The sequence below is a fragment of the Lithobates pipiens genome, unplaced genomic scaffold (genome assembly GCF_037356315.1).
Source record: "Lithobates pipiens isolate NorthernLeopardFrog02 unplaced genomic scaffold, aLitPip1_a1.2 Scaffold_16, whole genome shotgun sequence".
Lineage (NCBI taxonomy): Eukaryota > Metazoa > Chordata > Amphibia > Anura > Ranidae > Lithobates > Lithobates pipiens.
Window position 1 is genome coordinate 214781957 of NW_027507748.1, and position 27643 is coordinate 214809599.

Consider the following 27643-nt stretch of genomic DNA (forward strand, 5'->3'; position numbering starts at 1 on the left):
ATATACTATACAGTATACAGCGCAGGAGTCTGTAAGGCAGAGTGCAGGGGTCAGGGGTGTGCAATGCACAGAGTGCTGCAGTCAGTGTTGGGTTTAGAATACATAATGCAGAGTGCAGGGGTTCAAGGAGTGTAATGCAATGTGTTCAAGTATCATGCGTATGTAACGCACAGATCGCTGTAGTCAGTTCCAGGTTCAGGAGTACATGAAACACAGAGAACAGGGTCCAGGTTTACATAATGCACAGAATGCAGGGGACAGGAATGTGTAATGTACAGAATGTAGAGGTAGGAGTGTTATGCACAAAATGCAGGAGTCAGGAGTATGTAATGAACAGAATGCAGGGGGCAGGAGTGTTTATTGCATAGTAGGAGTCAGAAGAAGAAAACAAAAAGAGTGTAGAATTCAAGGGTTTGTGAAGCCCACTGTAGGGGTCAGGAGAGAGCCACATTTCCCCCCGCAAGCAATACTCTTCCCCACTTTCCCTTTCAGCAAAAATCCCCCCTCCCTCACCAAAAAAATCCAACACTAATCTGCAGGTTCATGGCTCACAGAGCAAATCTTTAGCCCCCCAGCATAAATCCTCCCTTCCCATCCTATAACACTCCCACCAGCACAAATCCTTCTTCTCCCAAATTCCCCCTCCTAGCACAAATCCTGTTCCGTATTCTAGCACAAATTCACCCCCCCCCCCTCATCCCAGCACAAACCCTTCTTTCTCTTCTTCAGAATCCCCCAGTACAAATCCTCCTTCCCCAATCTCTTCTCCCAAAAAAAAATCCTTTCCCTCAAATCCCCCTCCCAGAACAAATTCTATCCCCACTTCTAGCACAAATCCTCCCCCCAAATCCCCCCCTTCAAACCAACTCTCATAGAGGGGGAGATTGCAGTCTGTAGGACCATGGGCACCTCACAAAAGATGCAGGTCAAGTGTCCTGGGTGCCCACGATAGCGCTCCCTTTGCCAGGCAAGTTAGTGGAGCCAAGAGCACTGGGCTCTAGGATTCAGCTGGGATTTAAATCAAATCTTGCAACGGTCCCAGGGAATCCAGGGCGGTTGGGAGGTATGGTTACCTGGTAAAAAAAATAAGGAAAAAGAAACTGAAGAAAGGAAACTACTGAAGCCATCACATCCAATGAATAATAAACTGCAATATGTTACATTTTTCTTGGATTTTGTTGTAAACCTCAGACGTGAAATATGAACAAAGCATATCCCTCTATAGTGTGGACTTGCCCCACTTACGAGCGCTAATCTATCTGCTTCTTCATTCCTCTGCTAAGTTTTTTCTGACACTAAGAGAAAATTGGTGACAGGGGAGGGGCCTCCAGCAGATTTAGAGCTACACCTCTGTTCATGTGAGCTGTGTGAGTTCCAATCAACTCTCAGAGCTCTCCTCATTGAGCTCTGCAGAGTGTAATTTCAGCTCTCAGAAAAGACTGCAGATAGACAGGTACAATTTATGTGATTTGTTTAATTTCTGTGTATCTGTGTATCACCTGAGGCCAGTCACTTCACTTGGTATACGGTATGTAAGGGTTTACAACCACTTTAATGTTGGAAGAGCAACAGCAGATAGATTTCTATACTGTGAACTATATACTGTATGCATTATAGTTATCTATGCAGCGAGTGTTGCTGTAGTATTATAGTGTTATAATGTGTATTCTATGATATGACAGGATGTACGTCTATTTAAGTTCAGTGTACTTGTTTGTATTTGGTTCCTGTTTCATGTTTCTCATCCTTTAAAGATATGCATTGCCAATCCTCCATGCAATCCAAAGCATATTGCTGTATACAAGAAGCTTCCAGCGCATTAATTCAATACTCTGCAAAACAGGTTACAGGCCCAGCACACCCAGCATACTCAGCAGGCACCCAGCAGCACCCAGGCACTGGAAATGGAACTAAAAGATGGCAAGTGGTTCAGAAAGTTTAAACTAGAAATGTTTCTTAGCAAGGATGACTTGTGGCAAGTGCTGAATACAGACAGACCCACAAACAGAGAAGCGGAGGAATGGGACAGGAAAGATAGACAAGTAAAAGTGACCATAAGCTTGATAGTGGAAGGTGACCACCTTATCCACATAGGAACAGAGAAAAGGGCCAATGGTATGTGGACTTCATTACAAAAACTGCATGAGCGTTCAAGCCTCAACAGCAAGCTATTTCTACTAAGAAAAAGTTATATAAGATGAGAAAAGAAGAAGGCCAACAAATGTGTGAGCATGTGAATGCTATGCTAGAGATCATAGAGCAGCTACGCGCCATCGGAGAGGACATCAAAAATAACCATATTGTTGCCCGGCTCCCCTGCAGCCTTCCAGAGACATATACTACTCTTATTAACACTTTAGGAACCAGACCCAAGCAGGAGCTGACACAAGAATATGTTAAAAGGAAATTAATCAATGAATTTGACAGAAGCAAAGAAACTAAGTACCATGATGACAAGGCTCTTAAGATGTACAAAGGCACAAAGCACAACCCTTTCTGAATGTTTTCGCTGTAAAAGGGCCTGTCACTTAAAAAAGGACTGTTCTATCTGGAAAGCCGAGCAGCGAAAGCTAGAGCTATCCACAAAAAAAAAAGATTCAAAGCAATCACAAAAGAAACTAAAGACACATCATGGAGTGGCACCTTTAAAGTGACACAGAATGGCAAGCCACACAGCGTATGCATAGACTCAGGAGCGACAAGCCACATGACTAGTGATGAGACCTTCTTCACAAACATTGATTACAGTGCAAAAGACAACAACGTTTTCCTAGCAAACGAGAAAAGCATCACTGCAGAGGGTAAAGGCCAGGGCTTCCTGAACTGCATTACACCACAAGGGGGCAAACATAGTATCCTTGTAAAGAAAGTGCTGTATGTTCCAGAACTAAAAGGCAGCCTTCTATCAGTGAGAAGTCTTGCAAACAAAGGTCTCACAGTTAAAGCGGAGGTCCTCCCACCGCTGCAAATATTAAAAGCCAGCAGCTGCACATACTGCAGCTGCTGATTTTTAATAATCGGACACTTACCTGTCCTGGAGTCCAGCGATGTTAGCACCGCAGCTGGTGTGGCAGATCTCTGGTGTGGCGCATCTCCACCAGACCTGTGTCTCCTGTCCTCCAAACGCAGGTGTTGAGGGTTAAACATCCAGAGCATAAACTGTTTATTAAAAACCAAACATGCACCTTTAAACACAGTTAGGGACACTCCTCTTAGCCTTGTCATAGAGGGGGTAGCGGACAAGGAAGAACCAATGGAAACTCAACACTTGTATATTCAAACAACTACAGTTGAAACACATGAAGAAGAGATTATGATAAGCAGGCAGCCCCTCCTTACACATCCCTTGCCAGGATGTGTCTCCAGACCTTTGTCTATGTGCCCTGACCCAACACAATTAACACAGCAACAAGGGTGGGGTGGGGAGAAGGGATGCAGCATTACATTATATTACATTACATTGTTCCCAAGTCTTGTAGCCCCACGCTTTGGGAATACCGCCATCTTGTATATGCCTTTATCAGCTAAAAGTACATTGTGGAATAAAAGTATACACATTTAGCCCAGCCGGGCCAATAGGTTTAGGTAGCCAGAAACTACTCCAAGAGCCCAGCCACAGATACCGCGTTCACCCGGTTCCGATGAACGGCGACCACACAAATGTCTGGAGGTGGCATCTTCTCCAGGTGGTGGGAGATGTCAAATAGCCCTCCAAATCTCATGCTCTCTGCTGGGCCATAGTCTGTGGGTAGGAAGCGAGCCCACAGCCCCTTCCAAAACACACAGTGACAGTGGGTTCTGTCACAGGGTGGAACTCTGCTTTAGGTTCCAGGGTGATGAATGCACAATTCACAATAATAAGCGATTCTTTGCAAAAGAAGAACTGGGTGATTACCTATACAGGCTCATCACCACAGACCAGCAAGCCAATATAGTCTCTAATGACATACACAACAAATGTATATACTTATGGCACAGACAGCTGGGGCACAGAAGTCCATAAGCTATACAGGACATTATAAAGAGAGGTTTATCAGAAGATTTGACAATAGCGCCTTGCAAAGTGCTCATGAAATGCAAATGTTGCATTGAAGTAAAAGCCACACATGCTCTCCTTCCACAGGCATCTCAAAGAAAAACTACCCACCCCCTGCAGCTCATACACAGTGACGTATGCAGTCCAATAAAAACTCCCATGTCTGACGGGAACAGATGTCTACACAACTACTTATCTGATGAAACACCATAGAGACTTCAAGAGTTTGTTGCCATGTCTAGCAACAAATTCCAACACAAACCAGGAATAATACGCACCGACAATGGGGGAGAATACATAAGCAAAGAAGTGGCCTCATACCTGAAGAGACAAGAATAGTACACCAGACAACCACACCATACACTCCTGAACAAAACAGTGTAGCAGAAAGGCAAATCGCACTCCTATAGAAAGGGCTAGATGCATGTTGTTGGATGCCAACCTACCTCACAAGTACTAGGGAGAAGCAGTGGCATGTGGCATGGATCAAAGCCTTGCATAGAACACATCAGAGTGTTTAGATGTAAAGCATATGCCTATATTCCAAGTGAGAAGTGATCCAAGCTGGATAACAGACCCATAGAGGGCATTCTAGTAGGATACAGTGAGCAAACTAATGCAGCGTACACACGAGCGGACTGTATGGCGTACTTAGTCCGTCAAAACACATTTCAGCGGACAATCCGCTCGTGTGTGGGCTTCAGCTGACTTTTTCAGCGTGCAGTCCGGCGTACTAAGAATTTCGGATTTTTCGAAATTCTGTCCGTTGTACTTTGGTTTCAGCGGACAATCCGCTCGTCAGTATGCTAGTTCGACGGACTAAGAATGGCGCATGCCCAGAAAGGATTTACACGGCGGAAGGGTGCTTTGCTGTGTCTTGGACTTCCTATTTCTAGTCCCGTCGTACGTGCTGTACACGTCATCGCGCAAGCTTTCGACGGACTGTTTGTGCATCCGTGTGTGGTCAAGTCCGTCCGTTCAGTCGAAAGTACGACGGACTGTCCGTCGGATTGTACGCCATACAGTCCGCTCGTGTGTACGCGGCATAAGGGTTACAGAATCCTACACCCAATGACTGACAGAGTGACAATAAGCAATACTGTTTATTTTGATGAGAGCCCATCATCAGAAACACCAATCCCTGAAAGCTGTGAAGTGAATATACCCAGCAAACCAGAAGAAAGGGTCGACCAAAGAAAACCTGTGCAGGAGTCAGAACAAGAAGCAGAACTCACAATGCCTAAATCAAGTTCCCCACCAGATCCTGCTGAACTGCCTAAAATCAGAAGATCCACTAGACTACAAAGGGGATACCATCCCGCAAGCTGTCATCCACTGTCAACATACAGCATACTTGAACCAACATCATGGGAAGACATAGAAAAACTTCCAAAATATGAAGCCAATAAATGGAGAAAGGCAGCAGAAGAAGAATTAAAGTCACTTCAAGAAAATAAAACCTGAACACTCACAGAGCTCCCTCCTAACCACAAAACTATAGGAAGTAAATGGACTTTCAAAGTAAAGTCAGATGCAGAAGGGAATATCCACAAATACAAAGCCAGACTAGTTGCCAAGGGTTACTCACAGAAATGTGGTGAAGATTACGATCAAACTTTCGCTCCATCAGAGTGCTTCTTAGCGTTGCAGCCGGGAAGGGCATGCAAGTCAAACGCCTAGATGTTAAAACTGCTTTCCTATATAGAGACATTAAGGAAGACCTCTATATGGAGCAACCCCCAGGTTTTGAACAAGTAGACAATCTTGTGTGTAAACTTCAGAAGAATGGTCTTCTTCATCTAAGGTCTTAAGCAATCTGCAAGGATGTGGAATGAGAAAGTGAACAAAGTACTCACTAGAGTGGTAGTCTCAAGAAGTAAAACAGTCCCCTGTCTCTACTCCAGGAATCAAGAAGACAGATGAATATACATCCTTATCTATGTCGATGACATTATATCCTCTTTTGAACAAGAAGGAGATTACAATCAGATAGTTCACAAGCTAAAAGAAAAATTTGAAATCAAAGAGCTAGGGAACATTAGCTAGTATTCGGGAATCCAAATAGAAGATGGAGGTTAACTTCTCAACCAATCTCAGAAAATCTTGGAACAATTCCATATGCAAGATGCAAAGGAAGTGAAAACTCCAATGGAAACAGGCTAAAGAGAAAGCAGGCTATCTAAAGAGCAACCAAGCTATCTAAAGAGGAAACAGGCTATCTAAAGAGGAAACAGGCTATGTACCCAACAATGACATGTATCACAGAGCAATCGGTAAGCTGCTATATGTTGCCACTGTGACAAAACCAGACATAGTCGCAGCAGTGGGCATAGTATGCAGGAAAGTCTCAATTCCCTGTCAGCGTGACTGGAACGCAATAAAAACAGTGATTCAGTACCTCAAAGGAACAATTCAGATGAAGTTACGGTTACCAGAAACATCGAATCCAAAACTGGTCAGATATGTGGATGCTGATTGGGCCAGGGACTGCACAGACCGCAAATCCACAAGTGGATTCATCTTCCAGTATGGCGAAAGAACCATAAGTTAGTCTAGTCAAAAGCAAGTAACTGTCACTCTATCTTCAACTGAAGCAGAGTACATTGCAGCAGCACACACGTGTTAAAGGGGTGTTCCACCGGAAAAAAAAAATGCGTTAATGTGCCTAAATAAAAAAAAAATTGAAAAATGTTTTATTTTTTACTAACCTCTAAATGCCTGTTGCTAGGGGGTCCCTCATAGTCTGCCTCCTTTAGTGCCTGGGCTCTTGATGTCACTTCCCCTCGGCACAGGAAGGGCTCAGCTCTGCACCCTCCCTCTTGTCAATCATCTGGAACACGTGACAGGTCCCAGATGATTGCGTGGCCAATCACGGCACGCAGCGCCACTCGAGCATGCGCAGTGAGTGCCCGGCTGTGAAGCCAAAGCCAGGTGCCCACAGTAACAATGCCGGCGCAGCTGAATGGAGGGGGAGACGAGTGGGGCCTTCAGAGGAGATGCCGATGCACTCACCAAGCCTTTGTTGAAGAAACGTCATAATTATATACAGAAGGAACAGAATGTGATTTGACAAAGCACATACTGTTGGGAAGGGGTGTTGGAAGAGCAATTGCAAGTAGCTTTCTATACTGTGAACAATATACTGTATACATTATACTTATCTATGCAGCAGGTGGCACTGTAGTATTATAGTGTTATAATGTGTATTCTATGATATAACAGGATGTACCATCTATCTAAATTCAGTGCACTTGTTTGTATTTAGTTCCTGTTTCATGTATCTCATACTGTAAAGACATGCATTGGCAATCCTCCATGACAGTAAAGCATATTGCTGTTTACAAGAAGCTACCAGTGCATTAATTCAATACTCTGCACAACATTTAAACCATTTTAAATTCTGTTTTGTAGGCTTTACCTGCTGTACATTGGTGATGTACTTCATATGACTTCTGACCTTGTCCTTACCCGTAAGTAAAACCTTTACAATTTCTGGTATAGTCAGCGTTATATTTTGTTGTAAGCACTAAAGTATTGCAGTGCTTTTTTACCAAAATGTATTAATGGTTAAGGACCAGCTCACACCAGAACACGGTGTAGGAAACCCATGTTCTGCATACGTTTTCCACACCACATTCAAAACGCACTGCATTTGCGATCTGCAGCAGGTTTCAACGCAATGCTAACAACACCTCAAACGCAGTGTGTTTGCCTGCACCAGATCGCATGGTACAGAAGTACTATGCAATCCCATTGCTCTGTGTTTTGTAAAGTTGTGCATGCACTACTTTTCTGTGTTCTGGCTCAATTTCATCCCATTCAGAGGATCTCCAGAACTAGTGTCCCCATTAGAAGGTTTCTACTGTATACCTGTTATAGGGACAACTCAAAATGTGGGCTTTTCTTTCACTTTTACTCTTGGTGATAATAGCATAACTAATAAAAAGGGTGAATCATCGGAAATACAGGCATTAAAAACACAACAGATGTTTTGCTATTAGTTATACTTTGAAGTTAACTCCAGAAATAACAGACACACTTCTGCAGCTATGTTTTCATTAATACTTTTTATATATACATATATATATATACATATATATATATATATATATATATATATATATATATATAATAAATATATAAATGCATTAAAAAATACATGCAGTATAAGCACCTGAGTTTAACTTGATATCAGCTCCTTGCAGTTCCTGTACAACAGAGCTCAGACTGGTGGAGGGAGTGGAAACACAAGGAGCCACTCAGTTGTGCTGCCTGGCAAAGGAACATGTTGATATGATGAGAGATTATAATGAGATGAGCTCATTGATCTGCTGCTTGTCTCTGTATTGTTCAGTTCCAGGCTAGGGGAGGGAAAAAATCTGTAAATTTTACTGAACTGCAGCAGAGAAAAATCTGGTCTCCTGCTCTGCCAGACAGAGCTGTGTTTGTGTAGCTAAGCTGTGCAATTCTGAAGACTGGATGGACATTTCTTATCTTTATTCGGTTTGTGTATTTATCTGTTTGACTTGAGTTCAGATTTAACGTGTTACTAAACCCACAACAGTAAAATCAGTCTGCATATGCAGTAAAACATGCTGGTTATACTCACTGTGGAACCTAAGAGGTTATATCTCCACATTGTAAAAAAAGCTGTTTGATCCTGGCACCTCTGATCCCCCCCTTCAACTGACTCCTAATCATTTCCTGATAACACAGAAACTACGGAGTCAGGCTGCACATGGTCAGTTTGGTGTGTATTGCTAGACAGTTTTTTTTCCTTGGGAGAAAACGTGAATGTGATCAGCACAGGGCCAATCAGCACTGTCCAGTCAGAGGGTCAGGGTTCTTGCAGTCTCATAGGTCAGTCAGAAAACTCCTCCTACAAGCTTTAACCAGTGCTTAGCTGGACATTGTTAGAAGTCACAAGACTGCTATACTGCTGATGAGAAAAGGTATTTGGCTGTTTAAATTTACTGAAATAATTGCATTTCCATGTTCTGTGTACTGTGGGAGACCAGATATTTTGAATGCAGGGTCCTGGGTTTAGTAACACTTTAAGTCAACCCAAAATTACCTTTTCTCCATTTTGGACAGACTAAAGCTGGCCCTACATTATACAATTTTCTTATCCAAATTCCTTTAGATTTACCTTCAACTATGCAGTGCAAGGGCCTGCCTGATTGAATATAAATTGGAAGCATTTAGGTTGACCTCATATTATATGGTTTTGGCAAACCTAAAGGAAAATTGTATAATGTATGGCCAGCTTTAGGCAGGGTTTGATCTCTAATGTTGCATACACAGGATCAGACTATCCGACGGACTTGGTCCGCAGGACAATCCACCCGTGTGTGGGCTCCGGCGGACTTTTTCTTTCCAAAAGTCCGGTGGACTTAGAAAGAAGTTTTGACTCAAAATTGTCCGCCGGACTCTGCAGTCTGGCGGACAATCCACCCGTCTGTGTGCTAGTCCGCCGGACTTTTGAAATGAACGGACTTGCCCACACGGAGAAAAGTGCGTTAATTTTGAACGCGGCTCGAGGTAGACGGGACTAGCGAAGGAAGTCAATGTTGCCGCCTCCATCGGCGAGATTGACACCTCGCTGGCCCCTCACCTGGTATGGACTTAAAGGGGAAGCCCTACAGCGAAAAAGGGAGTGGGGGTCCCCCCCAAAGTCCATATCAGACCCTTATTCGAGCACGCAGCCTGGCCAGTCAGGAAAGGGGGTGGGGACTGCGGATAGTCCGATCGTGTGTACGCGGCATAACAGGTTCTGGAACCCTGAAAAGTAAACCTCCCTGTGTGCATGCAATCACTCCAACAGATTTAGCTCAGCTTCATGCTAGATGTTGCTTGTTCATGCTACACCTGCTTATAGGGATAGCGCATTTAATGGTTATTAACTATAAAATGCTTACTGCGCAGGTGATGGGTTGTGCACAGTGCAAAAAAACAAAGGAAGAAAAAACAGAGGAAGCCGTTGTGCAGACGAACCTCAATCAACGCTATTACCCAGACCCCACTACAGCAGGCCCAAGCTATGATTTCAACTCTTCAGCCACTAAATCAATATCCCTTTTGAATGGACCTTTTCTGGGAGTACAGTCTGGTTTGGGATACCCCCCATCTTCAGGTAATGAGGCTCAATTATTTATACTTATACCATGAGATTACTACACAAAGAACAGGATGGTTTGGCAGTGGACAGGCTCCCGTTAGGCTGGCCAAACACTATTATGTTTGAGTTTAATAAAAACAATTCAACAGATTCCTCTATCCACGCAGCTCTTGTATTCGGGACAGGTGACACCAGCAGCTTTCAGTACACCTGAACAGGTGCTGCATCTCTTTGGATGCAGCTGCTGTTTGGCCAACAATTTTCTGCCCGCCTCCTTTTATTTTTTCAACCAAAGGATGTACAGAGGGAGGGGCCTGCAGGCCCACCCACTTAGCGAATTTAAGAAATGTCATTAAGAACCGAACAACATTTAAACAGTGTAAGGCCAACACTTAAAGTGACACTCCAGTCAACTATGTAAACACTGAGTAGCAGGGATTTTTTTCACAAAGAACAGGTACAGGTACTCCCTTTTCTGAGTCACCCCTTGTCTCCGCTCCCTACCCATCTCCAAGCATTATCCCTTGGTTCTACCCCCAACCCACCCCCAGTACTGCTCCTTTTAGAGAATGCACAACAAGGTATCATTTTGTGTTGCTAAGTAATTTGTATGCAATTTGTTAAGGATAACAAAAAACTGTAAAAAAAGATCCCCGGGAGCCAGCAACAATAGGACCCCACCCCCTCCAAGCAAGAATGGATACCCCCAGCAACAATATACCCCCCCAAAGCAAAATACCCTTACCCCAACAAGAATAGATCCACCCCAGCAATAACAGACCCCCACCATAATTAATAGATCTTCCAGCAAACACATCAACACTGTGTAGACCTTCCATCAGCTAGCAGCAAAAGACCCCTCCCTCAACAGTAAATCCCTTACAGCAACAATTGCCCCCCCCCCCCCTCCAGCAACAATAGCTCTCCCCAGCAACAGTAGACCTATCCAGCAACAATACATCCCCTGCACCAATAGATCCCCTCCCCCAGTGACAATAGATTCTCCAGTAGCCAGCAACAGTAAACCCTTTAGCACACCCCACCACCTCTTGCCATTGCATACATTCAGTGCTGGAGGTGGCCCGTGTTCTTGCTGAAAAAAGCTTTGCTGGGTAGTATATTAGTGCCTTATAGATGAATAAATAAGTACTGTTATATATCTTTATTCAACTCTTAGAAGCACAAGATTTTTTCAACTGTATTCTAACTTGTTGTTTTTTTACTAATTCAGGAGGGGCAACCACTTTTATTTCTTTGTACGATTATGATGCACGGACTGAGGAAGATTTAACATTTATAAAGGGGGAGAAATTTCACATCATAAGCAATTCGTATGTAACCCATTAAATACTCATATTTGTATACAATGTTGTATTATATGCCTAAGCTGAATGTTTTTTTCATGTATGATCATGGTGACTGTTTTTCAGATGTGGAAGAACTCAAAGCATATCAAATCCCAAGAAAAAAAATGATATATTGCAGCTTACTAGTCATTAGTTCCATGGGTTTTCTTTTTTTTCAAGCTTTTGTCTTTTATTTTCACCTGGTGATTGTGTTAGTAACACACTTCCTGTCCTAGGGTGACAACGCTCTCTTGTATCGTAACATTCTGTATCTAAGAAGAAGCAGCATTGCCTCCCTAGGGAAAATCCACAGAATACTTCCCCATCTTCTACATGATATAGATAGGAGATGTAGACAAGAATGCAGTTTGTGTTGCTCCCAAGCCTTAGGTTGGGTAATTTCCGGAAAAGACTCCAGGAAAATGTAAATGCTTATAGGCAGGTGCAGTTTACACTCCCCTCTGTAGGTGGAGCTGTGTTGCTGACCACTGTACAGAGGGAATGGAGCCATTGTAGGTGTCGCCAAGAGAGTAGTAGTCTGGTTGGATGCTGCAACACAAGTTGAACTACGTGGCCATCTTTAGTGAGGGCAATGCTAATAAATAGCAGGGCCCCGCTGCAGTTGGTGTGCAATCGCTGAGTGGATAGAGTAAGGACAGGATCCATGCTGGATAGGTATTGCTTATTTAATCTGGAAAGAGGTTCCTGACAAGGAGGGACAGAATAAAGACACTGCTTTTGTGAATCCCACGACTCCTGTGCTGTGACTTAGACACTGCCAATACACCGCCACTTTGCCTACAGCTACCCCTCTACTCATATGCTGCTCTGGTAATGTAGGCCTGCCAAAGAAACAACCCATTGACTGCTGGAACCTTGTCAACGTGCCAACATTGCTGGAACTCTCCCAACTATGCTCTTGTGATATTGTGTTTGTGGTATTATAATATATGGAACTGTTAAATCAAGTACTTTGGAGCTGTACTCAACCTGTTGCTCGCCTATCCACAATCTAACCAAATATTAATTCTGCCACTTTCTTTGGGTCTCTGTGTTCCATTCTTTCACATTGGGCCCCAACCCATTGGACACACTCACAAGCTGGCAACTTTATTGTTCTGGACAAACAAGCAAAGAAACTCCATCTGGTAGGAAAGATGTTTCATCTATATAAATTGTAGCAATGATAGCATTTGAGGAATTAAACGTGTGCTGCTTTAAATGTCATCAATTACTGACTACAACTGTATATGAGCGTATATCTCTTTAATCCTGCACCTCCAACTTCTATGTTTAAGCTTAGTATTGTGGGTGAACTGCATGACAGGAGGAGGTGTCAGGTGGGACACTTTGCAAGTTTGTCCAGAACAATAAAGTGCTATTATTTCAACCTAACTGGATGATGTTGGGTTTCTGCTGGAAAAATGAAATTAAGTGAAAAAAGGGGAGTGCGTCTGCTGCGACGTTGCACTCGCCCGGAATGAATGTGGACAGTGGACATTGAACTGATGCTGTAAAGATAATTCCTGCGTAGGAAGGACATGATAGGGAGCGACCTGGATCTGCCCTTATTAATGATATTGGCCATGGCATGGTTGTCGGTGGTGAAGGCCACCGTTTGTCCGGTGCAGGTATGGCCCCAGACCTGAGCGGATGGTATGAACATGGACATGCCATTCCAACTAGTAAGGAACTCATCTTACATAGACAAATTCGCTACTGCTGCTGTGTCTAATCTAAGGATATGATCGGGTATGATATGATCGGAATCCTGTGTCTGGTAGAGGAAAACCAAGAGGGGCAAAATAAAAGATCGTCCCTGGGGAATGATTCTCATTGCAAAGTTGAGCATCCCTAAGAGGGATTGAAGCTGTTTCTTGGTACACTGCTGTGCATGGGTAAAGTCATGAAGAACCGACCTGATGAGGGCCAGTTTGTCGAGGGGAAGGCTGGCCTGCATGGAGCGAGTGTCTAGGTTGACCCTGAGGAAGGTGATAGAGTGTGCTGGGCCTTTCACTTTGTGTTCTGCAATGGGCACATTGAGATTCCCAAACACCACTCTTAACCTATCTAGGTCTACTGGGGGAACGCGGGGCTGTTCGATTAGCAGGAAGTCATCCAAGTAATGAATGACCCTTTGGCACTGGGCTTGGTGCAACAGAATCCAGGTGAGAGACTGTGCAAAGGTGTCAAAGAGCCACGGGCTACTTTTGGTCAGTTTGGTGGCAAAGTAATATGACTCTTTCCATTTAAAGCCGTGCCAACACCAGAGGGGTGATTGGATGGGTTGAACCTTAAATGCGTCTGATATGTTGGATTTAGAGAGCCAGGCACCTGTTCCTACTTTGACAATGGCCTGAAACACCATGTCAGCTGAAGCATATTTGCAGAAGAATTTCTCTGAAGGAATTAAGGAATTCAAACTCGGGATGTGGGAAGAATGAGGTGCAGACAGGTCATATACAAAACAAATTTTATTTGAAAACTTGCTCTTGACAAGCCCAATGGGGCTAACTCCAGATGTTTAAAGGGGGCTGAGCAAAGGGGCTGATGATGGAGCAACGATACGTGAAATAAAGAAATGATATACAAATCCTACCTGCGACAGTTTCAGCAAGACTTGAGCTACAAAAAACATGAATGGAGAACCGAAAGCCTCTGGAAGTTCAGACATGCAACTGACAAACACCAAATGAGTTGGAGGAGTCGGCCTAGTGACGTAACGAATTGCGCACAGGAACCGACAAAGACCACAGATTAGTGGGCTGCTTAAATACCCCCCGGACTACTCTCATAAATTCAGTCCACCATACTGGTCTTCTTATTTATTATATACACACACACAAACTGGCTAATCTTGTACACAGAAGAATTTTTAAAGGCTGAGGCAGCTGTGAAACACTGCAAAATAATAGCATATTACTGTAAAGAAAATAAGTGAAATTACATTTGTATATCCTTAAACCAATAAAATAGAAGAAATTAGGCTAAACAATGAATGTATGTTAAAAAAAAAAACTAAAAATTGTATCAAATGCTTACCATCATTTTTCTTTCCTGACACCAGTCCATCGCAGCATACCTATGATAGAGCTCTGCCCCTATGTCCACACACAAGTCCAGTTTAAATATATAAAAGGAAAGAGAGACCCACCACATTCTCTGTAACAATGCTGCCATGGATCGGCATCAGGAAAAGGAAAATTACAGTGAGTATTTCATACAATTTTCCATTTCCCTCTTGCCCTGGTTCAACAATGTAGTGCCTGAGGAAGGTGTGCTGCAACGACCAGCTTGCTGCTTTATATATAGTCTCCATCAATACCCTTGCATGCGCTGCACCGGACGTAGAGATGGTTGTAGTGAAATGAGCCTTTACCACATTTGGATGCTCTCATCCAGCAAATGCTCTTTGAATGATCTTGACAATCCAAGACAACAAGTTCCTTGCTGTAGCCCCCTTCCCTTTGAATCTGCCTAACACGAACAGCCTCTGAAAATCTAAACAAGGTTGTTGCCTGAAGATAAGTGTTTAGGACTCTTGGAATATCCAACTCGAGAGACCTAAGCACCAATCTTTCTGGACACAACAAGATGTAGGGCCCGTAGCTCCAAGTTACACAGTTACATAGTAGGTGAGGTTGAAAAAAGACACAAGTCCATAAAGTCCAACCTATGTGTGTGATTATATGCCAGTATTACATTGTATATCCCTTTACGTTGTGGTCATTCAGGTGCTTATCTAATAGTTTTTTGAAACTATTGATGCCCCCCACTGGGACCACCTGTGGAAAGGAATTCCACATCCTTGCCGTTCTTACAGTAAACATCCCTCTACGTAGTTTAAGGTTAAACCTCTTTTCTTTTAATTTTAAGTGGCCACGTGTCTTGTTAAACTCCCTTCCACGAAAAAGTTTTATCCCTATTGTGGGGTCGCCAGTATGGTATTTATACATTGAAATCATATCCCCTCTCAAGCGTCTTTTCTCCAGAGAGAAAAGTTCAGTGCTCGCAAACTTTCCTCATAACTAAGATCCTCCAGACCCTTTTATTAGCTTTGTTGCCCTTCTTTGTACTCGCTCCATTTCCAGTACATCCTTCCTAAGGACTGGTGTTCAGAACTGGAAAGCATACTCCAGGTGCGGCCGGATCAGAGTCTTGTAGAGTGGGGGAATTATTGTTTTATCTCTGGAGTTAATCCCCTTTTTAATGCATGCTAATATTCTGTTTGCTTTGTTAGCAGCAGCATGCCATTGCTGAGCCTATCATCTACTAGGACCCCCATGTCCTTTTCCATCCTAGATTTCACCAGAGGTTCCCCCCCTAGTGTATAGTTTGCATACACATTCTTGCCACCCAAATGCATTATTTTAAATTTTTCTACATTAAACCTCATTTGCCATGTAGTTGCCCACCCCATTAATTTGTTCAGATCTTCTTGCAAGGTTTCCACATCCTGCAGAGAAGTTATTGCCCTGTTTAGCTTAGTATCGTCTGCAAATACAGAGATTAAACTGTTTACCCCATCCTTCAGGTCGTTTATGAACAAATTAAATTGGATTGGTCCAAGCACAGAACTCTGACCACCAATTCTCTGCCTCCTGAAGTTATTGCCACTAAGAACACTGTCTTAAGACCCCTTCCACCTTGGGGCGGTGCGGGCATTAGAGGTAAAGCGCTGCTTGTCTTAGCTTTACCGCTGTTATAGCTGTGCTTTTCGGCCGCTAGAGGGGTGCTTTTAACCCCCACTAGCGGCCGAGGAAAGGGTTAATAGTGCCCATTTTGTGGCGCTGCTGAATCGCTTAGCAGGCGCTTCAGGAGCGCTGCTCATTCATTTCAATGAGCAGGGGCAGTGGAGGAGCAGTGTATACACCGCTCCCGTACCACCCCGAAGATGCTGCTTGCAGGACCTTTTTTCTTGTCCTGCAAGCACACTGCCCCAGTGTCATAGCACCAGGGCTTGAGAGGCACTTTACAGGCGCTAGCTGAAATGGCTGAGGCTTGGACCTTTAGGGGACTGAGGATGAACCCTAAGTATAGACCTGTCTGAAGAAAATCCAATAGCTGGACAATCTCCGGAGAGCCCTATACCCGAGGGATCTGGACAAAGCCCTCCTAAATGGAGAGCCCATTTGTTGGGATCTGGAAAACACCTACAGAACCAGTCTACTTCAATATTTTGTGCCCCCCCCAAATTGTACATTGCCTAAAGTACTTGAAGATTTTCCTCCGTCAAGGTCATAATCAGTTCCACTTTTTTCAGAAGGGACCCGCTGTAAGTTCTCCCCCGTCTCTGGATGTATTACACTGCTGCCATGTCATCCACAGGTAGAGTGAATAATACTGCAGTTGCCTTTAAAGCTGCTCAGACTTCCAGTATGTTGGAGACGATGCTCTCTGACAGAAAACTCTGGCACTTGACCACAGGTGGCATCCCATCCAGTATCGCTGGCATAGGTGCGAACAATGGCTAATGGTAAAGGACCTAATGGGCAAGACCAAGTAAGGGTCTCTTGACATGTCCACCACCAAAGACTCCTGTGCGTCTGAGGGGAAATTCTGATGACTTGGCTAAAGTGTATTGCTAAAGCCTGTTGTCAGCTAATGTTACTAAGCCAGTGCAGGCACTGCAGGGATCACAATAATATTGTTGGGTTCTACCCAGATGCCTGACAAGCAGTCAGCTCTGCCTCTCAGCACTGGGGGGACAGAGCACAGAGCAGTGGCTAATAGTCACCGCTCTCTGCTCACTGAAGACCGAGATCAGTGGTCTTTGATCGCTTGGCTCTCAGGTCTTAGGGGCAGCGGGGGGACCGATGCTGCATCCACCTAGATGAGTAGACTTGTTTATTTCAAAACCTGCACTTCTCTTTTAAAGAAGAGCCCCATGTAAATAAATATTCATGTATCTTGGCTGCCATCTAGTGAAATATTCCCACTATTACAATTTGCCAAAACACAGTTCTATTAGCCTTTAGAATTAGATCGGATACATGTTTCATCTGGGGTAGATTTGTAGCTTAGTTACTTGAGAAACTATGAAATGTATTCATTAGATGTGAGATATGTAAGTAATATAATTTGATGTTAGTTTTTATTCATTCATTTTTTGTATCATAGTATTAGTTTATACCTTTAATAAGCCTATATACAGTAGGTGGATTTAATGGGGTTGGCCTAATAGCAAACAGGTCGTTTGCAACTTTACAATGGGAATTTATACCGTACTTTGTACAGACATTTTCTCTTAGCTTAGTGAATGAAGGGAAACTGTGATGGCCTCCATCATTCAATCATGTGCAAACAAAAATACTAAAGTAAATAAAACTAGGTGCAGCGCTAGACCATAACACACCACAATTACAAGCTTAGTGAATGCAGTGCAATATCACTTTGCAGATCATGTACAAGGAAAATACAAAACTGTATTTTTGCTTGTCATATAAGGAACTCTGCGCTAAAGTATAATGTTTTAAAGGTTCCTTTATGCAAAGCTGCTACACACCCCCTATCCTCCCGAAGGGTGCAATTTAAAGTAAATAAAACTAGGTGCAGGGCTAAACAAAAGAAAATTAAGGATTATTTATAAATCCTCCTTCTATCCCTTTAAATCCACTGCATAAAGTGCTAGCGTTATATCCAATATATCAGCAAATAGTGCTGTAAACAATCCCACAGTGTAAACAATTATTATTATTTTTAACAAAAAAAACATAAATAAATGTCCTCCCAAAGTCCAAAAAAAGTGCTGGTGCTGTAAAAAAAAAAACAACAATATGCTGTGATCAGTTCTCTATGCAGAGTGCTTTTCCAAAGGGCTGTGATTGCTGTTCTTTATATAGTGCCTTGAAAAAGTATTCATACCCCTAGAAATTTTCCACATTTTGTCATGTTACAAACAAACATGTAAATGTATTTTATTGGGATTTTATGTGATAGAAGAACACAATCTGGCACATGGAAAAGTGAGTACAATATAATGATCATCCAACATTAATGAGACACAAATAAAAAAAAAAATATTATATATCAAAAAATGAATTATATATAAAAAATATATATAAATAGCAAGCTATAAGTCCATAAGTGATATAATCCCGACACCAAGTAAAATGCTCTGAGATATAACTTCTAGTTCTTCCACCACGAGTGCTCAATGGGAAGATGGCCACTCACCAGAAATATTTGACCCCCTTTTTACAGGATGGTCAAAAAGCGCTTTTGGAATACCAAATTGATTCCACTGTCAGCACAATTCCATTCCACTGGCCCCTCGAGATGAAACTAGGATGTGAAAAATTACTCCACAGGAGACATGGAAGAAGGTCTCAGTGTAGTATTTTAACCACTTGCTTACTGGGCACTTAAACTCCCCTCAGTCCCAGACCAATTTTCAGCTTTCAGCGCTGATGCACTTTGAATGACAATTGTGCGGGCATACAACACTGTACCCAAATGAAATTTTTATCATTTTTTTCCCACAAATAGAGCTTTCTTTTGGTGGTATTTAATCACAGCTGGGAGTTTTATTTTTTGCTAAACAAACAAAAAAAGATGCAAAAAAAATCATGTTTAATAGTTTGTTATAAAATTTTGCAAACAGGTAATTTTTCTCCTTCATTGAAGTGCGCTGATGAGGCGGCACTGATAGGCTGCACTTGTGGGCACTGATAGGCTGCACTGGTGGGCACTGATAGGCTGCATTGGTGGGCACTGATAGGCATAGTTAAGGCGGCACTAATAGGCACAGATAAGGCGGCACCGATGGGCACAGATAAGGCGGCACTGATGGGCAAAGACGGGCACATATAAGATGGCACGGATGGGTGGCACAGATGGGTGGCATGGATGGGTGGCACTAAGGGGCACTGATAGGTACCACTGATAGATGGGACTGCTGGGCACTGATAGGTGGCACTGATAGGTGGCTCTGATAGGTGGCACTGCTGGGCACTGATGGGCGGCACTGCTGGGCACGGATATGTGGCACTGGGGTGCAGCACCTTTGTTTAGGCAGACTGTGGGCACTGCTGGGTGGCACTGTGGGCACTGCTGGGTGGCACTATGGGCACTGCTGGGTGGCACTATGGGCACTGCTGGGTGGCACTGACAGTGGGGAAACATTTTTTATTTAGGCAGGCAAAGCAGGGGGCAGGTGGGCACTGGCAGGGGGCAGGTGGGCACTGGCAGGGCTGGCCGTGATCGGGACTGATGTCCCGATCACGGCCGCCGGTGACCAGCTTTTTTTTTTCTCCTCGTGCTGTCAGCGCGAGGAGGAATAATAGCCGATTACCGGCTCTGTTATATCACATGATCAGCTGTCATTGGCTGACAGCTGATCACGTGATAAGGGGTCGGGATCGACCCCTTGCACGGATCGGTGATCAGGCGAGTCTCGTAGACTCGCCAATCACAGAGCGTGCGCCCCTCAGGGGGCGCGCAGGCCGCTCGTGCACGGGACTACGTCGATAGACGTAGTCCCTGAAAAGGAGATCCGCGCTGTAGCCGTCATTCGGCTATAGCGCGGGTCTCAAGTGGTTAATGAATTTTTAAAACATAGCAACAGCAGTAGAAGTTGCACTCACATGTTTAAGTGCCTGGCCTGGCACTAGGTGTAATCAGTGTGTGCAAGTCGGCTAGTCCCTTGGGGATGGCGTGCATTCCGCGTCTCTGTCCGGAGGGCAATGCCTGGTGTGGGTTATCAGATTAGGACCCGGAAGTAGAGGATCCTCCGCTCCAACATATTTTTCGCCATGATTGGCATCTTCAGGAAGTGACATCAGGCCGCTCCCAGCTTGTTTGTAAATGAATGGGAAGGAATCTATTGGGGGAACTCCTCCAAAATGGAAGAGAAGACAAAAATGTAATGCAAAATCTACCTCTTCGAGATGCTGATCTGCACACATTGCCCATGTTTCATCAGATTTGACAACCCGTCAGAATATGTAATGGATGTGACGTTCCATTGCCCCCATGTTGCTGCACCCCACACTCCTCCACACAAGTATTCATTGAGAAGGGGCAAGGGGACATCTTGTTATACCGACCGGAGTTTTGCATTTCACACTTATTTATAACAGTAAACAGAACAGGGTTAGGTTATAAAAAAATATCCCAAGCTTTGAACATCTCACGGAGCACTACTCAATCCATCATCTGAAAATGGAAAGAGTATGGCACAACTGAAAACCTACCAAGATAATGCCATCCACCTAAACTGACAGACTGGGCAAGGAGAGCCTTAATCAGAGAAGCAGCCAAGAGGCCCATGGTAACTCTGGAGGAGCTGCAGAGATCCACAGCTCAGGTGGGAGAATCTGTCAACAGGACAACTATAATGCCGCGTACACACGACCGGACTTTGACAGAAAAGGTTACATAGTTACATAGTTAGTCAGGTTGAAAAAAGACACATGTCCATCCAGTTCAACCACAAAAAATAATAATTATAATATCAGCTTTGTGTGGCTGAAAACGAACACTGTACATCAACCTGAACACACCTTCCCCACCATGAAACATGGTGGCCACATCATGCTATGGGGATTCTTTTCTTCAACAGGGACAGGGAAGCTGGTCAGAGTTGATGGGAAGATGGATGGAGCCAAATACAGGGCAATCTTAGAAGAAAACCTGTTATGCCGCATACACAGGATCGGAATTTCGTCCCGCAAAAGACCAATGAGAGTCCAATGAGAGACCAATGAGAGTTTTTAGTTGGAAAATGTGACCGTGTGTATGCTCCATCGGTCTTTTGCTGGCGGAATTCCAGCCAGCAAAAGATTGAGAGCATGCTCTCAGTTTTTCGGTCTGGAAAAGTTCCTATCCGAAAATGCGATTGTCTGTGGCAATTCTGACGTGCAAAATTCCTACGCATGCTCGGAAGCAACTTCACTTTCCCAGCTCATTGTAGTGTGGTACGTCACCGCGTTCTTAACGGTCGTAATTTCAGCAAACTTTTGCGTGACCGTGTGTATGCAAGGCAAACTTGAGCGGAATCCCAATCATGTGTACGTGTGTACGTGGAATTAGAGTCTGCTAAAGTCTTGAGACTGGGGTAGAGGTTCGGCTTCCAGCAGGACAACAACCCTAAACGCTCCCCATCCAATCTGACAGAGCTTGACCTATTTTGCAAAGAAGAATGGGCAAAAATGTCACTCTCTAAATGTGCAAAGCTGGTAAAGACATCCCCAACTTGCAGCTGTAATTGCAGTGAAAGGTGGTTCTACAAAGTATTGACATTGGGGGGCTGAATACAAATGCATGCCACACATTTCACATATTTATTTGGGCAAAAAATTGAAAACCATTTATAATTTTCCATCCACTTCACAATTATGTGCCACTTTGTGTTAGTCTATCACATAAAATCCCAATAAAATACATTTACGTTTTTGGTTGTAACATGACAAAATGTGGAAAATGTCAAGGGGTATGAATACTTTTTCAAGACACTGTATAGCTATTTTATCTGGAGTTCAGCTTTAAATGTGAGCAGTTTTAGGGCTCGTTCACACCATACGTGCATGAAAACTGATGGGCAAACTGCGTAGATTTCTCTTGCAGAGACACATTTTGCATCAGTTTCAAATCAGTTTTCATGTGTGTTGCAGTGAGTTTTTATCTACGATGACATCACTTTTCATGTGCGTCAGTTATGTGCCCTGTTCAAACCAATGTTGATTTCATGTCAGTTTTTTTTCTGTGCAGAAAACTGCATACACATTTCAGATTCCTGCATAGAAAAAAATTGGCAAGTTGTGGTGTAGTGAACAAGGCACATAGAGAATCATTGTTTAGTTTGAACTCTTGCAAAACGCGTTCAGAAAAACTGATGTCTCTGCACCCTGGTGTGAACAAGGCCTTACTGTGCCGCCAGCAGTGGAGACTTCTGTGAATAAGATTAGTGAGTGTGCAAATATACCTGCACAGGAGTCTGTTAAGCTTAGTACACACTATGAGTTTTTTTTTTCGTTCAACCCAGCAGGTTGAACGAAAAAAAAACCTACAGCTCAGTTGGATCCGCTATACTAACTATGCAATGTTAGTACGGTGATATCTCCCCACTAAGCCATTTGTGTTCTGACAGAAGGGACGGCCCCCTGCCAGTACACACTGGTCGTTGTCGATGTCAGATGCCAATCGGAAGGCGTTTTTGGTCATGCCCCTGCAGTACACACAAGCTGAATGTCGGCCGGTTTTATTGAACCGGCCGATGCCGCCTGACAATTGGCCTGTGTGTACAGCCCTTTAGACTGAGAAATAGGAAGGTTCCTGAAAAGCATCTCTAGAGAAAGATGTTGAGCAGGAAGTGGAGAAGTAGAGGAGCCAAATTGTTACATTTTAGGATACATCACACACACTGGTAAGCACCACTATAGTCCTTGATTTATCTATTAGAATCTTGCCTCTGGCCATGAATAGGATCACTTCAGAGCTAAATCCTGGCCGTGTAAAGCCTTCCTGCGTTAATGACATGATGAATGTACCTTATGATGTTTTTCTAAAAACATCTGACAGTACTTTATGCGGTGCACCTTGTTGCTTTTGACAGAACAGTGTTCCCAGGACATCAGGTAGCAAAGGAAACTTGTTTGCTGCAAAACAGGAATGTCTGGCTTTCAAGATAAAGCCCTTGGCAAGTAAGCTGTGCATCCTGGCTTGACTGTACTTTTAAAGAGCTACTTCAGTCAACCATTATAAATAAACAGCACACGGCTAATGCTATACATTCTCTACATACCCACCATGGCTGTTTCAAAGAGGAGCTTGTGGGTGGGATTTCAGAAGATGACAATCAAGCAGTTGGAGAAGAAGGCAGTGACCCTGAATGCAATTTGGACTGTAAAGTCAGTGGAGAGAGCTGGGTGACATGAGGAGCAGTTTAGGTTGGGACCAGAAAGCATAACAGGGAACTGACAGAAGTGTAGGGCTTGGTGACACACAAATTTTCAAGTAGTCTGGGAAACAGGATGGAGTTGAGAGTGCCTGTAGCTATAGAGAAATTGACCATTGTGAATACTTGTCCCAGCGTAGCTGTTTATGGTGGTACGCTCCTTCAATTTACGGAGATTTCCTCTTGCAATATTTTGTTACTTCATAATACATTTTAAAGCCAATCTTTAAGCAGGGCCGATGCTAGTCTATTTTGCGTCCTAGGCAAGACCAGCTACTTGCGCACCCCCTCAAAAAAAAAATCGAAAATTAATTCAATAACTTTAGCACCAGAACTGGTCCAGGTGGACAGGAGAGGGGGTGCAGCCAGGTGGGGGAAGGATGGAGCCAGGTGGAAAGGAGATAGGGTGCAGCCAGATGGACAGGAAAGGGGGGGTGCAGCATGGTGGAGGGATGGAGTCAGGTGGACAGGAGAGGGGAGGTGTAACCAGGTGGAGGGAGGATATAGCCAGGTGGATAGGTAAGGGGGGTGCAACCAGGTGGGGGGAAGGATGGAGCCAGGTGGGCAGGAGAGGGGAGGTGCAGCCAGGTGGAGGGAGGATATAGCCAGATGGACAGGAGAGGGAGTGCAGCCAGGTGGAGGGATGGAGCCAGGTGGACAGGAGGGGGTGCAGCCAGATGGAGGGATGGAGCCAGGTGGACAGGAGGGAGGGTGCAGCCAGGTGGAGGGAGGATATAGCCAGGTGGACAGGAGAGGGGGTGCAGCTAGGTGGAGGGATGGGGCCAGGTGGACAGGAGAGGGGGTTCAGCCAGGTGGAGGGATGGAGCCAGGTGGACAGGAGGGGGGTACAGCCAGGTGGAGGGAGGATATAGCCAGGTGGAAAGATGGGGGGGTGCAGCCAGGTAGAGGGATGGAGGGAGGATATAGCCAGGTGGACAGGAGAGGGGATGCAGCCAGGTGGAGGGAGACTATAGCCAGGTGGACAGGAGAGGGGTTGCACCCAGGTGGAGGGAGAATATAGCCAGGTGGACAGGGTAGTGCAGCCAAGTGGAGGGATGGAGTCAGGTGGATGGGAGAGGGGGTGCAATCAAGTGGAGGGGAGGTGGAGCCAGGTGGACAGGAGACAGGGGTGCAGCCAGGTGGAGGGAGGATATGGCAAAGTGGACAGGAGAGGGGGTAGCCAGGTGGAGGGATGGAGCCAGGTGGATGGGAAAAGGGAAGGTGCAGCCAGGTGGGCAGGAGATAGGGGTGCAGTCAGGTGGTGGGATGGAGCCAGGTGATGAGATGGAGCTAGGTGGAGGGATGGAGCCAGGTGATGGGATGGAGCCAGGTGAAGGGATGGAGCCAGGTAATGGGATGGAGCCAGGTGATGGGATGGAGCTAGGTGGAAGGATGGAGCCAGGTGATGGGATGGAGCCAGGTGGAAGGATGGAGCCAGGTGATGGGATGGAGCCAGGTGCCACCTTCCACTACAGTCTGCACCAGCCACCACTCGCCAGGGGGGAACCGATCCTCTGGAGGGGACCAAGGCTGTAGCTGCGCCCCTAAGCGGCAGTTCACCTAGTGGGAGCGCTGGCCCTGAATATAAGGGATGCAGGTTTTGGTGTGGAAGGCCAAAAAGGACCTAAAAGCCCCTCACTAAATCAGTGCAAAACAGAGTAGAGCCCTCTTAAAACAGAAGGTACCTACATGTATTCTATCATAAATTCCCAGTGTAGCGGTACTCCAGTAGGAGCTGCTAAGTGTTATGGTCCACCTGTCACCCTGCCCCAGCCAGGCACACTCTTGTCACTCATCCAGAAACATAATCAGTCCTTGCACTTTGTTTTTGTTTGTTTTTATTGAGGGATATTAAACTTGGATTGCAATTTGGGACTTTATATACATCTCCTCCTGCACATCACTTCCTCTCTTTTGAGCATCGAACCATACTCCTCCTGCCCATCGCTTCCTCTGTTTTCTTCTCCAGACTAGCTAGCACTGATTTGGTAGGCCTGACACTGGCTCAGCCAGGCCTAAAGCAAATGACCTTTACAGGCAGGGATCGCAGGCCCCTATGATGTAGCAATTAGAAAAGTCCCAGTGCTAGCTGTCCCTGTGGCTTGTGCTCTTAGTACCACCTCTTGAGGCACTGCCAGCCCTCCTGGCTGCAGCTGCCTTGCTCTACTGTCCATGACACCACCATCCTCCAGACTGGCTCTTCACCCATACCAGACTGCTGCATATCAGTCCTCTCAGGCGTGCCTCTCAGTCTTTCCGATGGTGTGCACACTCACCAGCCCTCCTGGCTCCTTTTGCAGAACTCCTGGAGACTTGCTAGAGTAGAGGGTGCTACACTAGGGAAAGGGCTTTATTCCTCATCTAAGAATAGTTGGTAGATCCATGTAAATCAGGGGTGCCAAACCTTTTGACCTTCCTGGTCCATATTGGAAGAAGAGGAATTGTCTTGAGACACACATAAACATTGATACATACTAGGCACAATTTAGACAGGATCCAATTAACCTACCAAATCATTTTTTATGCCCCTTGTCCAACTGTATATTCCAAGAGGGGTAAGGGTATGTTTTTTCTTCCTTGTTGACTTTCTGAAGGTCTATTTTGGAATATGTAAATAGTTTCTGTCTTTGTATATATCTTTTTGGAAATTTTTAAATATAGTTGCACTTTTATTTTGTTACTAGTGGACACATATGAGCATTGCACTTTGATCTGGATATCCCCACAGATTCCATGGTGTTGTTGGTTTGTTGAAAGGAGTGAGCGTGTGATGAATGAGACTCTGTGTTTTCAATTAGATCAATTAGTATACTACTTAAGAGACTCCTGTCCCATGTTCACTTATGCTCTGAAGAAACTAGATTTTCTAGTGAAACGCGTCAGCAAGACGCGACCACACTATCTGTAGCTCTCATACAGCTTGAGCCCAGCAATATCCCCCCTCCAGACAACTGCGGAGGTCGACCGGGTTACCGATGTGCGGAAGTGCTTCGCTGACCCGAAGCGGTGCTTTTCAGTAAGAGAGAGAGCACTAGCAAGCCAACACGCTGACCCGCTTATTAGTGGTGGACATCAACTTCTCTTCCACCACCTGACAGAAATCTATCCTCACTAGGCATTACTGCCCAGACTATTGGACTCTGGATGAGCAGTGAATCCCTATCCGAGCGTTTATCATCTGGCTGGGTGAGTGATGGGGCGGCACTGCCCTACATCTCACCCCTTTTCATCTGGTTCAATGCACTGCCCTGAAAAGATAATGGTGAGTAGCGGTAGAAAAGTATTCAACTGGACAGTGTTGGTAGTGATCAGACTTTGGATTGAAGATTTTCTCCGTGCTTTAATACTGAACCTTGGCTAGTCTCTCATTTAACCTACTATGATTTACCCAATGCGATCCGTTTGACATATTACACAGCCACTAAACCTCCTCCGTCCTAGATCTCTATTCTAAGCCCTAATTCGGGATAGTGTATTCTGACGATCTAGAACTGTCTGCAATCGTTCCACATACACGATTTCTGTGTTTCCAGAAATTGTATGTTGAAATGCCTATGGACTTCCTCTGTGATTACTGGCATATAGCCTCCACACATCTGAGGAATACCCTCCTTCTTTAGCAATTCATATACTAATTAGCTGGTTTATGATTTGAATGAGGGTGAATGATTGTTGTGACCATCTGTGTTTTTGATAACGTTATCAAATTTTATACTTTTGCGGTGGAGGTATTTTATTCTTTTTGAATAATATTTTGGTCGGTTTTTCATGTAGCAGTACCCTCGTAAGGGCTGCTGAGTTGGTTATAGCAATCTGCCAATCACCCTGCTGCCAACCTCCCATTCTCCATGATAAAGACAATAAACAGACATTCTGCTCCGTTTTGTTGCTTTTATTGTGGGGTATAACTTGGATGGGAGAAGAGGGAAATATGAGATGCCCATGATACAGCACATTCTTGAAATTACTTGTAGCCTTGGCCTTGTATCTTTGTATTTCTGTGCATTAACTTCTTTACTGACTGTTGCTTCTTTCCTTTGTGCAAATCCTTTACTGCATAATTACTGACTTCCAAAAGAACAAAAGGAACCACTTTGAATAATTCCCATTGGTAAACCGGAATGATGTTGTCTTATGAGTCAAAGAACCAGAGATGCACACAGCTTTCTTCTCCAGCTACTATGAATTGGACAGTCACCCAAACTTTGGAAGATATTACCAATGTGCTAATCAGGCCAGAGATGACA

At 44.5% G+C, this 27643-nt stretch overlaps 1 protein-coding gene across 2 annotated transcripts in view; it reads left to right on the plus strand.

The window, feature by feature from the left end:
• FGR (FGR proto-oncogene, Src family tyrosine kinase) overlaps positions 1 to 27643 on the plus strand; it is a 211452-nt gene that overhangs the window by 104805 nt on the left and 79004 nt on the right. For both annotated transcript variants that reach the window (XM_077481011.1, XM_077481012.1), the window contains exons 2-4: positions 7448 to 7506; positions 9962 to 10169; positions 11386 to 11485. In XM_077481011.1, the coding sequence (XP_077337137.1) occupies positions 9965 to 10169; positions 11386 to 11485 (305 nt within the window). In that variant the 5' untranslated portion in view covers positions 7448 to 7506; positions 9962 to 9964. The remainder of the gene's footprint in view (positions 1 to 7447; positions 7507 to 9961; positions 10170 to 11385; positions 11486 to 27643) is intronic.